Below are 16,592 nucleotides of genomic sequence, written 5' to 3'. Positions count from 1 at the left end.
ACCAGCTGAGCTACCAGAGAAGCCTCCTAACCCAAATTCTAAGCAAGATACATAACTTTTCCATCACAGAAAAATTTTCTCTTGAGGCAAACTACACCCTCTCCTCCAGGCTCCCACCCTTCTGGCTCTGATCACCACGGATCAAAAACTAATATTTTAAAATTATGTTTAAATCCCAGCATTTTAGGATGCTTCATTAGTATTAAAGCTTTTATTTCTCACAAATCCTGTGAAGCAGCTATTACCTCCATTTTGCAGACGAAAACGTTGAGCATCAGGGCAATGCACCTGCCCCTGGTTATCAGTGAATTGGGTTTTAGAAGTTGTTGGCTTAACCTCACTGCATTTCTGAGGCGGGTCACGACCAGTCTACACCGATTGCTGCTGCTAAATCGCTTAGTCGCGTCAGACTCTGTGCGACCCCGTAGATGGCAGCCCACCAGGCTCCTCTGTCCCTGGGATTCTCCAGGCAAGAATACTTAAGTGGGTTGCCATTTCCTTCTCCAAAGCATGCATGCTGCTGCTAAGTCGCTTAGTCGTGTCTGACTGTGTGCGACAGCGTGGACCGCAGCCTACCAGGCTCCCCTATCCACGGGACTCCCCAGGCAAGAATACTGGAGTGGGTTGCCATTTCCTTCTCCCCTACACCGATTATTCAAGGGTTATTAGAGACCAGCTGTCAATTGAAATCAACGCCACGGAACAAATTCTCAATCCCTGAATAATTGTAAAGGCCGTGTGCATTACATTTTACTAAATGATTCGTTTTATCCCACTCAGAAAATGGCAGAAAGGTGTGAAAGGTTGCAGATTTGGGTTTTACTGGTGAAGAAGCCCCAAAGAGGTGGCTTTTAGGTTTCAAACACGCCAGACGGCCGGGCCAGAGGCGGCTGCCTGGTTGGGCGGCGGGGGAGGGCCTGGAGGGCGACCTTTCCAGAGCCGGCGCCGCTCCTTCCTCTGACGCCACCCGCATCTCTCTCTCAGGAGAGAGCGGACTCGCGTCCTGGCACGGGGGCTGGACGCTGCAGCGCTGGACTCGTCGGCGGCCCCGGAGCTCAGCTCGTCACCCGTCCTGCGCACTGTCGCCGTCTCCCTCAGCTCCCCGGCGCACCCTCGCACCTCCCTGTCCCCGCAGCCCCGGACGCTGCCCAGGCTCCTCCCCGAGCCGACTCCGAACCCTCGCGATCCCCCCAGCCCCACCGCGCGGCCCACGGCTGTCATGGCAACCGGGCGCGCCGCCGCCGCCGCCGCCTCTTCACGCACGTCGCGAACTAACGGACTCCGCGGCGGCGGCGGCGGCCTGGGCCCCACCCCCACTCCACCTGGACCGCGGCAAAAACGGTCGGCCGACCTGCGGCACCTAGGTAATGAATCCGAGGGGGACGGGGGACAGCGAGAGAGCCGATGGTGGGGTGTTTGGGTGGACAGCCACACCCCAGCTCCCGCTGCCGGAGACGCTGGGGCCATGCGCGACGGGCGAGACTGCGTGCTGCGCGAGAAGGGGTGAGAGAGAGAGCGCGAGCGGTGGCGCGCGGGGCATTATGGGGATTGTAGTCCAGCGGCTCCTCGGGCCTGCGGCCTTGGTGGCTCGGCCCGGACGGGCGAACTACAAAGCCCGGCGGCCCCGACAGCTGGGAAAGACCGATAAACTTTGAGCCGGCCGGGGGAGACAGGGAGTCTCTCTGTGGTGAGGGGATTCTTGGGTGGTCGCTGAATGGGGTTCTGAGAGCTAAAGGGGAAGTGGAGGTGAGACTCGGGCGTTCCGCCCTGCCATTTGTCCCGCCCCGGCTGCAGCGCTGTCTCCACCCCGGCCCGGCCACCGCCCCGCGTAGAGTCGGGGAGGAGTAGCCTCCGGGGCTGTGGGGCCTCGGGCCTTCGGCGCTTCTCACCCTCCTTAGTTGCTGCCTCTTGGTGCAGAACCGTATGTATGGCACACTTTTGATGGGCGACCCGAAAAACTATATTTTAACCGATTTTCCTCCTTTCCCTGATTCCCTCCTTTATTGCTAGGTACTTGATCAGATTTATTCTGAAGTAGTTCAGAGGTGTTTGCATTAATTAAACTCATTGGTTAATAATTACTCAAAGGGCATTAATGTTTAAAGGTTAAGTGTGGAAGTAGATAAAAGGTACCATGCTGTTGTATAGTAGTATCTGATATTTTTTCCGTTTTGCATTTTATTTATTGAGGGGCAAGATTACAAAGTGGGCACTCCTTCACCTCACTGAACACTACCTACACATATTTTGATGCCATTTTAAAGATTATTTCTACTTTAAATTACTAATTTTTTTTTAAGTACAGGATTGTCTTTTTAAGCAAAATTTTTAGCAGTGGGTAGTAATAATTATTTTCTTCTATTATTAAAATGTTTTTCAAAATTTCTTAGGACCATTTTTCAGAATGAAAAGCTACCTGTTCTTTGTTTTTTTAATGCTCTGAAATACATTTTAGTCCCTAAAGTTTGCTCAGGCCCTGGAGGTAAGGAAACTGATACAGATTTAGAAACCCTCCCTAGTCCATCCTTTAAAAATTTTTCAATAGATAGATAACCATCCTAGAAATCTGGTATTTTACAACGGTGTGTTGGAAAATTATTGTTGCAGTATGGGCTTGTTTTGTGTGTGTATGTTTCTAAACAAGACAACTTAATGTCAGTATAAAATTAATTTTCTCTCACTTCAAGATTCATTTTCTCTTTGGTCACTGTAAACTTTATTTAAAGAAGCAGTTTTGTAGGAGGAGATAAAAAGTAAGTTTAATAAGACCACTCGGGAAAAAAATCAAGGCCTTATGTTATACATAAGGAATTTGAAATATTTATTCATTTAGGATTTATTTATTCATTCATTCAGGATTTGTTAAGGATCTATTATGCACAAGGCAGTATGCCAGGTGGTGGGAATTAAGAGCTGATAGAAGATGATCATGGGCACACAGTCATGTCATCACAATAGTGTGGAGAGATGGGTGCAAGTTGCTGCGAGCCCAGAGTGGGAATACTTTATAGTGATATTATATCACAATAACATGTATTGAATACTTTCTATGGGAGGCATGTTTTGCATGCAGCCCCTTATTTTATCCTCCCAACAATCCAATGAAGTAGCTCATGTTATTTAGAGATGAGCAAACAGCCTCAGAGACCTTGCCCATAGCTGAATCAGGTCATAGCTGAATAAGGTGTGAACCTGGGATTTCAACCCAAGTGGGTCTAACTCATCAAAATGGTGATCTCAACTACTGATGGCATCTTTTGTACTCTTGGGGAGGATTGTGACTCTGTCCAAGGAGATTAAGAGAAATCTCCAGAATGATGTGGCATTTGACTTGTGCAAGAAAAGTTTATTAAGCTTTTATTGGAGTGAGGCTGAGGAAGGCTGTTCTAGGCAAATGGCATAACAAAAGCAATGGAGAGATTTGAGTGTTTTGTGTTTGGAGAATCCTTGACTGTTCTGATGACTGAAACCGAGAATACTTGCAGTGTAGTGGAGAGACCAGAACTTAAAGTACTTTTTACCATGATAAAGAATTTAGAATTTTTCTTCAACATGGGGTCACCATTGAAGAATTTCCAGTGGAGTAGTGGCCTTATTGGGCTTCCCACGTGGCTCAGTGGTTAAGAACCCGCCTGCAATGCAGGAGACTGAAGTTCAATCCCTGGGTCAGGAAGATCCCCTGGAGGAGGGAAATGGCAACCCACTCCTGTCTTCTTGCCTGGAAAATCCCATGGACAGAGGAGCCTGGCGGGCTACAGTCCATGGGGTTGCAAAGAGTCTAACATGACTTAGCTACTGAACACACATGCAGTGGCCTTAACAGGTTTGTATTTTAGAAAGATAAAAATACTTTAAAGTAGATCTTTTTTCTTAAACCTCACACGTAAATATTATAACTGAATTAGATAGATTCCCTGGTAGCTCAGCTGGTAAAGAATCACCCCAAAATGCAGGAGACCCTGGTTTGACTCCTGGGTGGGGAAGATCCACTGGAAAAGGAATAGGCTACCCACTCCAGTATTCTTGGGCTTCCCTGGTGTCTCAGCTGATAAAGAATCCACCTGCAGTGTGGGAGACCTGGGTTTGGAAGAGCCCCTGGAGAAGGGAATGGCTATCTAGTCCAGTATTCTGGCCTGGAGAATTCTATGGACTGTATAGTCCATGGGGTTGCAAAAAGTTGGACACGATGGAGCAGCTTTCACTCAATTAAAAATTAGTTTGAAAATATTTGCTTTCCTACTTAAAAACCATTACTGTGGAAACAAAAGAATTAACTTAAAAATTAATATAAAAATTATAGTGACATCCGAAGCAATATTGGGTTCTGAGAATAAGCTGGTTTTTCAGTTCAGTTGCTCAGTCATGTCCAACTCTTTGTGACCCCATGGACTGCAGCACGCCAGGCCTCCCTGTCCATCACCAACTCCTGGAGTGTACTCAAACTCGTGTCCATTGAGTCGGTGATGCCATCCAACCATCTCATCCTCTGTCGTCCCCTTCTCTTCTTGCCTTCAATTTTTCCCAGCATCAGGATCTTTTCAAATGAGTCAGCAGTTCTCATCAGGTGGCGAAAGTATCAGTTTCAGCTTCAACATCAGTCCTTCCAGTGAACACCCAGGACTGATCTCCTTTAGGATGGACCTGGTTGGATCTCATTGCTGTCCAAGGGACTCTCAAGAGTCTTCTCCAACACCACAGTTCAGAAACATCAATTCTTCGGCGCTGAGCTTTCTTTACAGTCCAACTCTCACATCCATACATGACCACTGGAAAAACCATAGCCTTGACTAGACAGACCTTGGTTGGCAAAGTAATGTCTCTGCTTTTTAATACGCTGTCTAGGTTGGTCATAACTTTCCTTCCAAGGAGTAAGTGTCTTTTAATTTCCTGGCTGCAGTCACCATCTGCAGTGATTTTGGAGCCTGAAAAAATAAAGTCAGCCACTGTTTCCCCATCTATTTGCCATGAAGTGATGGGACCAGATGCCATGATCTTTGTTTTCTGAATGTTGAGCTTTAAGCCAACTCTTTCACTCTCCTCTTTCACTTTCATCAAGAGGCTCTTTAGTTCTTCTTCACTTTCTGCCGTAAGGGTGGTGGTATCTGTATATCTGAGGTTATGAATTTTCTCCCAGCAATCCTGATTCCAGTTTGTGCTTCATCCAGCCCAGCGTTTCTCATGATGTACTCTGCATATAAGTTAAATAAGCAGGGTGACAATATACAGCCTTGACGTATTCCTTTTCCTATTTGGAACCAGTCTGTTGTTGCATGTCCAGTTCTATCTGTTTCTTCTTGACCTGCATACAGATTTCTCAAGAGGCAGATCAGGTGGTCTGGTATTCTTTCAGAATTTTCCACAGTTTATTGTGATCCACACAATCAAAGGCTTTGGCATAGTCAATAAAGCAGAAATAGATGTTTTTCTGGAACTCTCTTGCTTTTCCATGATCCAGCTGATGTTGGCAATTTGATCTCTGGTTCCTCTGCCTTTTCTGAATCTAGCTCGAACATCTGGAAGTTCACGGTTCACGTATTGCTGAAGCCTGGCTTGGAGAATTTTGAGCATTACTTTGCTAGTGTGTGAGATGAGTGCAATTGTGTGGTAGTTTGAGAATTCTTTGGCATTTCCTTTCTTTAGGATTGGAATGAAAACTGACCTTTTCTAGTCCTATGGCCACTGCTGAGTTTTCCAAATTTGCTGGCATATTGAGTGCAGCACTTTCATAGCATCGTCTTTTAGGATTTGAAATAGCTCAACTGGAATTCCATCACCTCCACTAGCTTTGTTTGTCATGATGCTTCCTAAGGCTCACATGACTTCACATTTTAGTTTTCCCAAATGTGTGTCTTAGTCTTGGTATAAGAGAGAAATCCAGTTTTGCTGGGGAGAAAGCTTTGTGTCCGTGCATTTGTTTTGTGGGTTGATGGTAGGTTTAAAGAAAAGAAGGGTGTGGTTGGGGATGCTGCTAGAGAGATAGGTTGGAACCAGGAATTTGTTACATTTAGATCTGAGTAATGAAGGAGACAAGTCATAATTATGTAGAACCAAATGAGGCAGTATTTTTTCTTCTTGGTCTGAGCATGAACTTTAACTGAGCTTTTTTTGTCCTGAGACTAGAACTGTCCTTGAAGGTGTTACTTGGACTGTTGTGTATAGGGCAACTCTACTGGGTCAGTTCAATTGTAAATATTGTAAGAAGATGCTGATTCATTTTTGAATACATGATAATGCTCAAAATAAGAGAAGTATTGTCAAGTATGTGGCATTGTTAAAATATCTATGCCTCCTTCAGATGTAACCTGACCATTTAAAAGTCCTAGAAACTCTTCTGATTTAAATTCAAGGAGATTTTTTTTTAAATCCTCTTGTATTTCCGAGAGTTTAAATGGTTGAACCTTTTAAAACTTCTATTCAAAGAGGTTATGGTTAAAAGTAATTAAAGTTTTGGTACAGTTTCTAGGAATTATAATGAAAACTGGGTTAGTTGAAAGTAGCGGCCTCAAAGTTATGCATTAATGTTGATTGTGGAGTGAAAATAATAGCTTACATTGATTCAATGTTATGTGCTTGGAATGATGCTAATGTATTTCACATTTAATTTTTGCAATAACCTTGTGATGATAAATATTACTTTCCCTATTTTATAGATGTAGAACTGAGGCCGAGAGAAGTTACATGATTTGCTTGAGATCACAACTAAAAATTTGTGGTGCCTGGATTCATACCCAGGTTTTTTTGCCTGAAATTTTAATATTGCCTTCATACTTGAATAGTTTAGCTTGGTATGCAAGTCTAGATTGGCAGCCTCCAACTAGTAGCACATGAGAGATATTATTCTGCTGCCTACAGGCTTCCAATATTCCTTTTGAAAAGTAAGCTGTCAATATATTATTTTTCCTTTGTTGATAATATATCATTTCTATCTATTGCTTTTAGGTTTTGCAGTTTTACTATGTTGTCCTAGATGTGGACTTGTTTTTATTTATTTTGAAACAGTTACTGTCTTGTATAAATTTTGAAAACGTTTTAGCAATTATGTATTGAATATTGCTCTGTCCTTTTTTTCTCCTAGAATTCGTAATAGACATATGTTGGGCCATGTGTTTGTACTCTCTGCATTTCTTATCTTTGCTTACTTATTCTGTGTTTATATGCTGCATTCTGGGCAAGTTCTTTAGCCCTATATTCTGGTTTCTTGATCCTCCTTTCATCTGTGCCTGATCTGCTATTTCCTCAGTGCACTGAGTTTTTCATTTCAGTGAACATTTCATTTTAATGCTAGAAGTTGTTCTTGATTCTCTTCAAACCTTGTCTATTCATTTTTAAATGGCTTGCTCCTATGTTTTTAGGTATACTTATTTTGTAGTGACTATTAGATTATCAAATGCTTTTGAAAATAGCAATAATTCTGCTATATGTTGTAGCATTTGCCTCACTTTTAAAATGGGTTGTATTTTTTTGTACCTTGAAATTTTAGATATAACCTCAGTGCAAATACTGTGAAGTCTTGGTCAAGGATGTATCCTGTTCTTTTTGTTGTTTCTTTGAACTGCATTATGGAGAACTGGTGAATGAATAAATGCATTTTAGTGTATTCATATAATCAGGTATTGCTTAGCAATAAAAGCATCAAATTACCAATACATACAACAATATGGTTGAATCTCAAAAGCATTATTCTAAGTGAGAGAAGTCAAACCCCAGAATATGTGTTATATGATTCTATTTATGTCACATTCTAGAAAAGACAAATCTGTGGTGATTAATGAATGGAAGAATACATGCAGGTGTACACATTTTTCAAAAGAAATAAAGTTGTACTCTTAAGATGAGTGAATTTTATGGTATAAAAATTATACTTCAATAAAGCTAATTAAAAAAAGAAAAAAACATGCAACACTCAATGGCAACGGAAGTGAGACTAGTAGTTGCCCTGGAGGGCAAGTACTAATTGTGAGGAGACATGGCTTCAGTGGGGTGTAAAAATGTTCCATATCTTGATGTGGGTGTTACCTGGGTGTAAGCCATTTTAAAATTCACTGGAGATGTGTTTACTCTGTGTGTTATATACTTCAGTAATAAAGAGCAAAAGGAGAAAAAAATAGAGAGGAGTTAGAATACAAAGTTGAGAAAATCTAAAAGAAAGTTGAGCAAAAGAGAGAAGATAAGAAAATTAGAGGGCTAACCTAGAAAGTTCAATAGCTAAATAAAAGGTGTTCAGAAGAGAGAAAAATGGAAAGAAATCATCATCAAACTTAATTCAGAAGTTTTCCTAAAATTGAAAGACACTCGTTTCTAGTTTGACACAACCGAGCAACTTCACTTTCACTTTTCACTTTCCTGCATTGGAGAAGGAAATGGCAACCCACTCCAGTGTTCTTGCCTGGAGAATCCTAGGGATGGGGGAGCCTGGTGGGCTGCCGTCTGTGGGGTTGCACAGAGTTGGACACGACTGAAGTGACTTAGCAGCAGTAGCAGCAGCAGTTTCTAGTTTGAAAGAATCACATATAGACCCATGTCAAAGCATATCATCAACAGTTTTAGGAAACTTGTGTCAAAGAAAAGATCCTATAAGTTTGCAGAAAGGGAAAAAGACATGATATATAAGCAGTCAGGAATTTGAATGACTTTAGTTGCCTCAACTTACTCTTGAAACTTAGAAGGTAATAGAGCAATGCTTTTACAGTTTTAAAGGAAATTATTTGCAAATGAAAATTCAGTAATCAGCTAGACTATCACTGAAGTATGAAGATAGTTTAATAAAGGTGTTTTAAGACATGCATAATCTCAAAATTTTATTTTACTCCCCATTTACGGAAAATGTATTCTATAAAGGAGACACTTGCTCTTTGGAAGGAAAGCTGTGATAAACCTCGACAGCCTGTGAAAAAGCAGACATCACTTTGCCGACAAAGGTTCGTATAGTCAAAGCTATGGTTTTTCCAGTAGTCATGTACAGATGTGAATTGGATCATAAAGAAGCCCAAGTGCTGAAGAATTGATGTTTTGAATTGTGATGCTAGAGAAGACTCATGAGAGTCCCTTGGACAGTGAGGAGATCAAACCAGTCAATCTTCAAGGAAACTGACCCTGATTATTCATCGAAAGAACTAATGCTAAAGTTCCAATACTTTGGCCACCTGATGCAAAGAGCCAACTCATTGGAAAAGACTGTGATGCTGAGGATGATTGAAGGCAAAAGAAGGAGGAGGGAGCAGAGGATGAGTTGGTTAGTAGCGTCACTGACTCAATGGACATGAGTTTGAGCAAACTCGCCGAGATGGTGAAGGACAGGAGAGGCTGGCGTGCTGCAGTCTATGGGGTCGCAAAGAGTCAGACACAACTTAACGACTGAACAAGAGAGTAAACCAAGAAAGGAAGAAAGACATGTGATAGACCCCCCCCCAAAAAAAAGATTCGATATAGAAAAGACAAAGGCTACCCTGGATAATTGAAATGCCAAATTGAACAGCCTTGGCAGGTAGATAGAGTGTCCAGAGAAAAGGTTAGGCTTGCTTACAGCCTTGAAAGAACGATAGTATCTTCATCTGGAACAAAGGGTAGGCATGCATGGTGTTCAGTATGATAGATTTGGGTTCCCTAAATTTAGGATTCTTCACACATGCAGTCTGCTCCTTTTGCTGTTATCACATGGCCCATTACACATTGCTTTGTAGAAACTGGGGTTTTACAAAACACCCCCACAGTCTTAGGTTGCAAGTTTTGTAGTTTTAACTCTTATATTTGAGTCATTAATTTTGAGTTAAATTTTGTATATATTGTGAGGTAAGACTTGAGATTCAGAATTTTTTTTTCCTAATATGCATATCTAGCTGTTTCAACACCTTTTTTGGAAAAAAAAATATATTTTTTCGTTGATTTGCCTTGACAACTTTGTCAAAAATTAATTGGCCATACATGTATTGATCTTTCTGGACTCTGATTTGTTCCATTGGTCTTTGTCTATCTTTATGCCAATCCCATGCCGTCTTGATTCCTGTTAATTTTATAATAAATCAGTATAAGTTGTCCTGCTGCTGCTACTGCTGCTGCTAAGTCACTTCAGTCGTGTCCGACTCTGTGCGACCCCATAAACGGCAGCCCACCAGGCTCCCCCGTCCCTGGGATTCTCCAGGCAAGAACACTGGAGTGGGTTGCTATTTCCTTCTCCAATGTGTGAAAGTGAAAAGTGAAAGTGAAGTCGCTCAGTCATGTCTGACCCTTAGCGACCCCACGGACTGCAGCCCACCAGGCTCCTCCATCCATGGGATTTTCTAGGCAAGAGTACTGGAGTGGCTTGCCATTGCCTTCTCCAAATAAGTTGTCCTACTTTACTATAATTTTGAAACTGTTTTGACTGTTCTATCTATGTCCTTTGTATTTCCATCTAAGTGTTGAATCAGCTTGTCAGTTTTTATAAGAAAGGCTGCTGGGATCTTGATTGGGATTTCGTTGAGTCTGTGGATCACTTTCAAGAGAATTGACATTGAGGGTTTCAATTCATAGATGCATGTGCACATACACACATGTATCTATTATATATATCTAACATATATCTATTAACTTAGGTCATCTTTAATTTCTCAGTGCCCAGATCTTACTTATATTTTGTTGCGTTTATCCGTGGAGTGTTTAGTAGTTTTGAATGATGTTACTGTTTTGACTTTAGTTTTCAATTTTTTTATTGTTAATATGTAGAAATACGATTGATTTTTGAATATTAACCTTGTATCCTGCAACTTTACAAAACTCAGTTATTCTAGTAATTATTGTAGATTCCCTAGGATTTTCTCCATTAACAATTAACACTGTATGTGAATAAGAGCAGTTTTCCTTCCACTTTTCTAGTATGTATCCCTTTTATTTTTTTCTTGGCTAGTTGCACTGGTTAGAACCTATAGTTCTCATGTTGAATAGAAGCGTTGAGATGAGATTCACTGGCCTTGCTTATTCTTTCTTGATTTTGGGAGAGAGTATTCAGTTTTTTCTGGAGAAGGCAACAGCAACCCACTCCAGTACTCTTGCCTAGAAAATCCCATGGGAGGAGACTGGTAGGCTGCAGTCCATGGGGTCGCTAAGAGTTGGACACGGCTGAAGCGACTTAGCAGCAGCAGCATTCAGTTTTTTCACAGTTAATCTGATGATAGCTGCTCTTTACTAGATTGAGGAATTTCTATTCTCAGTTTGCTAAGAGTTCTTATCATGAATTGTATTCAGTTTTGTCCACTACTTTTTCAGCATCTGTTCAGATGATCATGTTTTATTTCTAGTCTCTTAAAATTGGTTTTTTAAATGGATACCACCTTGAAATTTTTATATAAATGCCACTTGGTCATAATGTATTATCCTTTTTATATACTGGATTTGATTAGCTAAAATTTAAATATTTTTGTATCTATGTTCCTGAGGGATACTGGTAGGTAAGTTTCTTTTCTTATAATGCCTGGTTTTGGTATCAGGCTAACACTGGTCTTAAAATATGAGTTGGAAGTTTTTCCAGCTGTTTCTTTTTCTGAGAGAGTTTGTTTGGAAATTGTTTTATTTTTTTTTCCTTAAATACTTGGAAGAATTCACTCATGAAGTCTTTTGGATTTGGAGTGTTGGTTTTGTTTTTGTGTTTCTTTGGTGGAAAGATTTTAAACTACAAATTGAATTTCACTGATTGACACAGGACTATTCAGATTAATTATTTCTTCTTCAGAAATAGCTTTGGTATGTTGTGACTTTATCTCTACAGTTTGTAGTGATGGCCCCTCCTTCATTCCTGATTTTGGTAATTTGTGTTTTCTCTCTCCCTTTATTGATTAGTACCAGAATTGAAATTTTTGAGTCTATATTGAATCTACATTGAAATTTTTTTTCTTGTTTCTATTTTATTGATTTTTGCTTTCAACTGTGTTATGTTCTTCCTTCTACTTCTTTTGGATTTAATGTGCCTTTATTTTCCTAGATTCTTAAGACAGAAGCTGAAAGCAGGAGTTTGCAAACTACAATCTGGGGACCAAATCTAGCCTGCAACTTGTTTTTGAACAGCTGGTGGCTCAGATGGTAAAGAATCTGCCTGCAGAGCAGGAGACCCGGGTTTGATCCCTGGGTCAGGAAGATCCACTGGAGAAGGGAATGACAACCCACTTTCAGTATTCTTGCCTGGAGAATTCCAGGGACAGAGGAGCCCAGTGGGCTGTGGTCCATGGGTTCACAAAGAGTCAGACCATACTGAGAGACTAACACAAATACACACACATGAACTAAGAATGTTTTTTTCATTTCTTTTTAACAGTTAAAGAAGTCAAACGAGAAATAATGTTTTGTGACGTGAAAATAAATGAAATTCAGTTATCAATGTCTGTAAATAAAGTTTTATTGGAACACAACCACACTCATTTGTTTTCATATTGTCTGTGGATGCTTTTGTACAAACTTGAGTAGTGCCAGTAGCAACTTGATGGTGTCTCAGTGCTTTAAACTGCTGCTTGCTTTGCACTGTCGTCACAGTGTCTCATGTGCCCTCCATATACTCTGACATTTTACTTTATTATCAGCGGATTCCCGTCATGTTAAAAACAGAAAAGATGAGAAAAACGGACTTGATGTTTTTATACTTTTAAAGCACAGTGAAGTGAGGAATATTGAACAGGATGACAAAGCATTGTGATTATAATGCAATGACTCTACAGCTGTGCTGAAGAAATACAGTTTACACTGATATTACCAGACGAATCACTCATCATGGTATTCCCAATCCGTAGGAAAGCAGTGGCTAGAAAACTGAAAAGGGAGTATCTTTTCAAGCAGAATTTCTTCACAAAATTAAAAAACAAAAATCAGGCTGCACCCAGAGTAAGTTTCTTGAGTGTCTCATTAGTTGGCCAAACAAGGAAGTCATTTGCTGATGGTGACTTAAGTAAATCTTATTTGACTGTAGCAGCCAAAGAAATGTGTCTGGAGAAAATAAACTTGTTTAAGACTATTAGCCTTTTGGTGAGAACAATTGCTAGAATAGTTGAGAACATCAGTCAATTAAAAAAACAAGGCAAATGAATTTGAGTGGTTTTCCTTGGCTCCTGATGAATTGACAGATGTTACCAGAACAGCTCAAGTGTTTATTTGCAAAGTCAATGCTGAGTTTGAAGTAACTGAGCAAATACATTTAATGAATAGTGTTCATGGAATAGCTATAGACAGGAATATTTATTAAAAAGTTGAGAATACACTTACTGTACAACCTGAAGTGGAATCTGATGTGTTGGAGCTAGTGGTGGTAAAAAAAAAATGTGTAGAAGAGAAAAGGCTTACGTGAACAAATTTACAAAGCTGTGAAAACATAGGGTGGTTAAAGTTGATGGTTCTTTACTTTTTTATTACCAGCAGGTATTTTACAGAGAATATTTGAATCTATCATGTGGTAAGAAACCGTTCGTGTCTTAAGACGCAGGAGTCTTAAGGACTTAACCATTGTTAGTTCCTTGAATTTTTGTCAGAAGCAGAATATCCTGACGTCTCCCTACCACACCACAGTCTGTATTGGCGAAGTTCTATTGCAGTCTTGAGTTGCGGGCTAATTTGAAATTTTTCTAAATGAGAGAAACTGTTCTTATCCACTGTTATTGAACACTGAATATCTTTGGAAAGCAGTTTTGCTGCAGACTTGATAATGTCTCAAAATCAATGGAAAATTTCAGGATCAGACTGCTTACATGCAAAACTAAAGTTATTTTGATGCCAGCTAATGTTTGAATCACAAGTAGTACTGAGCTATTTTATATAGCTTTCTACATTGTCAAAGCAAAGAAGTGAGATCTCTGTTCCCACCCAGATTTTCAGTGTACTTGAGCTCAAACTACTTTGATACAAGTGCAAAGGAAATTTCCATATTACAAAATCCATTTAACTGTGTAATGGAGATACTTCCACTTAAACTTCATTTGGAATTTATTAATATGCAGTGTAATGACGTATCAAGAGAAGAATAAAAACTTCAAATGCTTTTCAAACAGCGAATATGCTGGATTGAAATTATATGCTTGTGATTTGATATCAGTATGTGACAATACCTCTCTTGGTAAGCAGACACTTTTAAACATGAAATGCGTAAATCTTATTAAAAAGCAGTATTGACACATGAACATTTGCAGTTGATCTTGATGATAGGAGACACTAACTCTGAATCCCAACCACATGAAATCATATCCCCTGTTCTGCAAAAAGTTGTACTCAGTGATTACTACTATAGTAGTTTGAATTTTGTTGATAAAAATTATGGACATTTTGGTCTCTTTTATGTAACTACTTACATAATACCCTCAATTTTTCCTGTTGCCCCTCAAAGCTAAAAATACTCTAACCCTTCACAGGGAAAGTTTGCTGACCCTGCTTTACATGGAAATATTTACATTGTGCATCTTTGTGTGCCTGCATATATTAGCAGAATTAGTGCTTTTGTCTAAGTACTCATTTGAAGAATTATAATTTGAAGAAGAGGCTTTCCATGGTTGTCCTATATTCTGTGGGTAGATCTACTGAATGTTGAAATTTCTTACTATGTAAGAGTAGTATACTATTTGCTGCAGTGTGATTCTCAAGTAACATAAATGCTGCTTTCAAGGAACCTGTGCTGGGGGAAGGGGCAACTAAAATTGGAGAACGCATGAAAAGAAAAGACTTTAATCTTTTCAAGAATGTACTGTAGTCAGCTAAAATGACTAGAAGTAGTTGTAGTTAGTTTTGAGGAAGAGGTTCTGAGCCCCTTAAGAACAGATAAGAGGTAGAGAACAAGAGCCAGGCTACTCCCATCAAAATTTAATCCCCTCAGGAAAGCGTGGGACAAAATTATTTTTCTCTGCTAAGGGTATTTCTTGGTTTACTGTTCCAGGAAGTAAGAGTAGGTCAATTTGGACTCCTTCCCAAGATGTCATTCTCCTGGATCTCTGGACAGTTTTCAGTGGAAAGTATCTTTGCTTAGAAGTCTTGGATGATCTTGGGAGACTGTTGAGAAGCCTGGAAAAAAAGCCAGAATTATTGAGCTGGAGAGCTTTGGTAGAAACCAGAGGTTCAGATGGTATTTTTCCTAGCTTCTTAAAGAAGGGGAAGATTAATGATAGTGATTTGCACAGGCAAAAAGCTGTAGAGAATGGCAGGATCATAGAAAATTACCAGATGGGGAGCATCAGATAGTTAAATTCACAGGTTTTTGCTTAGATTTAAGTTGTATGAAACACTTAAATGTATGTAAATGATGCACAGACAACTATAAGATGTAGTTTTAAAATGTGTTCCTCAAGTCAAAAAGTTCCTTCCCTTTTTGTTCTTGGAGCGAGATAGTTTTAGTGCAAAATAATTTTTGCAGTTTTAATTGATGTTGGTGGAAAATGTGAGCTATTTATATGTTTAGCTTTACATTGTCAAGAATAAACCAACTAAAATGAAGCAAGTTGATCTTTACTATTATTGCAGCTTGTGATTATAAATGAGCAAGGAGAACTGGTGTCCAATTTATGTAGCTGTAACATAAATTGATAGTGCAGAGCTGTGTCGTTCTCTAGTTATCTCCTTGCGTGTTCTTTTGTAATCTGTGCATTTCCAAAATTGGGAACTTTGTTCAGTATCATTATAGGATGCATTCAGATAACCTCAAAGAATGAGAGAAACATTTTTACTTTCAAAGTAGTTTTAAGCAGATCTTTTAAAGTATAATAAGAAATGCTTTAAAGTCAGTACTGAAAACTTAATAAAAAGCCATTATATTTTATGTTTAGATCTCTGAAGGATGAATTTGGCTGAGATTTGTGACAACGCAAAGAAAGGAAGAGAATATGCACTTCTTGGAAATTATGACTCATCCATGGTATATTACCAGGGGGTGATACAGCAGATTCAGAGACATTGCCAGTCGATCAGAGACCCAGCAGTCAAAGGCAGATGGCAGCAGGTAAGAGCACATGGAAATGTTCAGTGGGTGAGGACAACGGTCTGCTCCACTGGAAGGATTAGAGTTGGAAAATCCGTTTGAGATTTTGCGAATAGTTCTCTTTTGTCTGAATGCTGAAATATATTTAAAATGTACCCTGGATAGTTTTTCTGTTTTTCCTAGTCAACATGTATATGTTTTCCATAATATATTGAGTTGGCCAAAAAGTTTGTTCAGTTAGTGAACTCATTGTTCAATAAAAGCCTTGGTGAAAATGAAAAATATGTCTTTTAGGTTTACTTAAAACAGAACGAACTTTTTGGTCAACTCAATATTTTTGAGACATATTTCGAAGCCATTTAATTCAAATTGATTCTAATTGTTTTTTCCTCCTCAGTTGACTAATTGTGTGTGATTGCAAGTTGAAGAAATGAGGTATTTCTACTTGACCTTTCCCCTTTTGACCCATTTCACAAAACTTTTCCTTTAAGAAAGTTTCCTCTTCTTTTGAAAGACTCTTTACAAATACAAAAGAGTCAGTAATCTAATAAAAAACACTAATATATTTACTGTGTCTCTTAACTATACAGTTTGATTTTATAATATTAGTTAATAAAAACTTGAATACAATTTCCCCATTTACTCTTAAAACTTAAAATCCTTTTAAAATTAAAAGTACAAA

General features: G+C 39.5%; 1 protein-coding gene across 4 annotated transcripts in view; it reads left to right on the top strand.

Moving 5' to 3' along the window:
• Positions 1 to 1,229: 1,229 nt before the first annotated feature.
• The window catches only part of KATNAL1 (katanin catalytic subunit A1 like 1), a 56,036-nt gene continuing 40,673 nt past the window's right edge, over positions 1,230 to 16,592 (top strand). The window contains exons 1-2 of one of the 4 annotated variants that reach the window (XM_088842706.1): positions 1,230 to 1,364; positions 15,759 to 15,931. In XM_088842706.1, coding sequence (XP_088698832.1) covers positions 15,770 to 15,931 — 162 coding nt within the window. In that variant the 5' untranslated portion in view covers positions 1,230 to 1,364; positions 15,759 to 15,769. Of the gene's footprint in view, positions 1,365 to 1,515; positions 1,922 to 15,758; positions 15,932 to 16,592 lie in introns of those variants that run through there. The other 3 variants (XM_088842708.1, XM_088842707.1, XM_088842705.1) reach the window with 3 other exon arrangements.

Source organism: Moschus berezovskii, chromosome 13 (assembly GCF_049115385.1).
Source record: "Moschus berezovskii isolate FMDL1 chromosome 13, NW_MosBer_1.0, whole genome shotgun sequence".
NCBI lineage: Eukaryota > Metazoa > Chordata > Mammalia > Artiodactyla > Moschidae > Moschus > Moschus berezovskii.
This window is presented reverse-complemented; position numbering and strand designations above follow the sequence as displayed.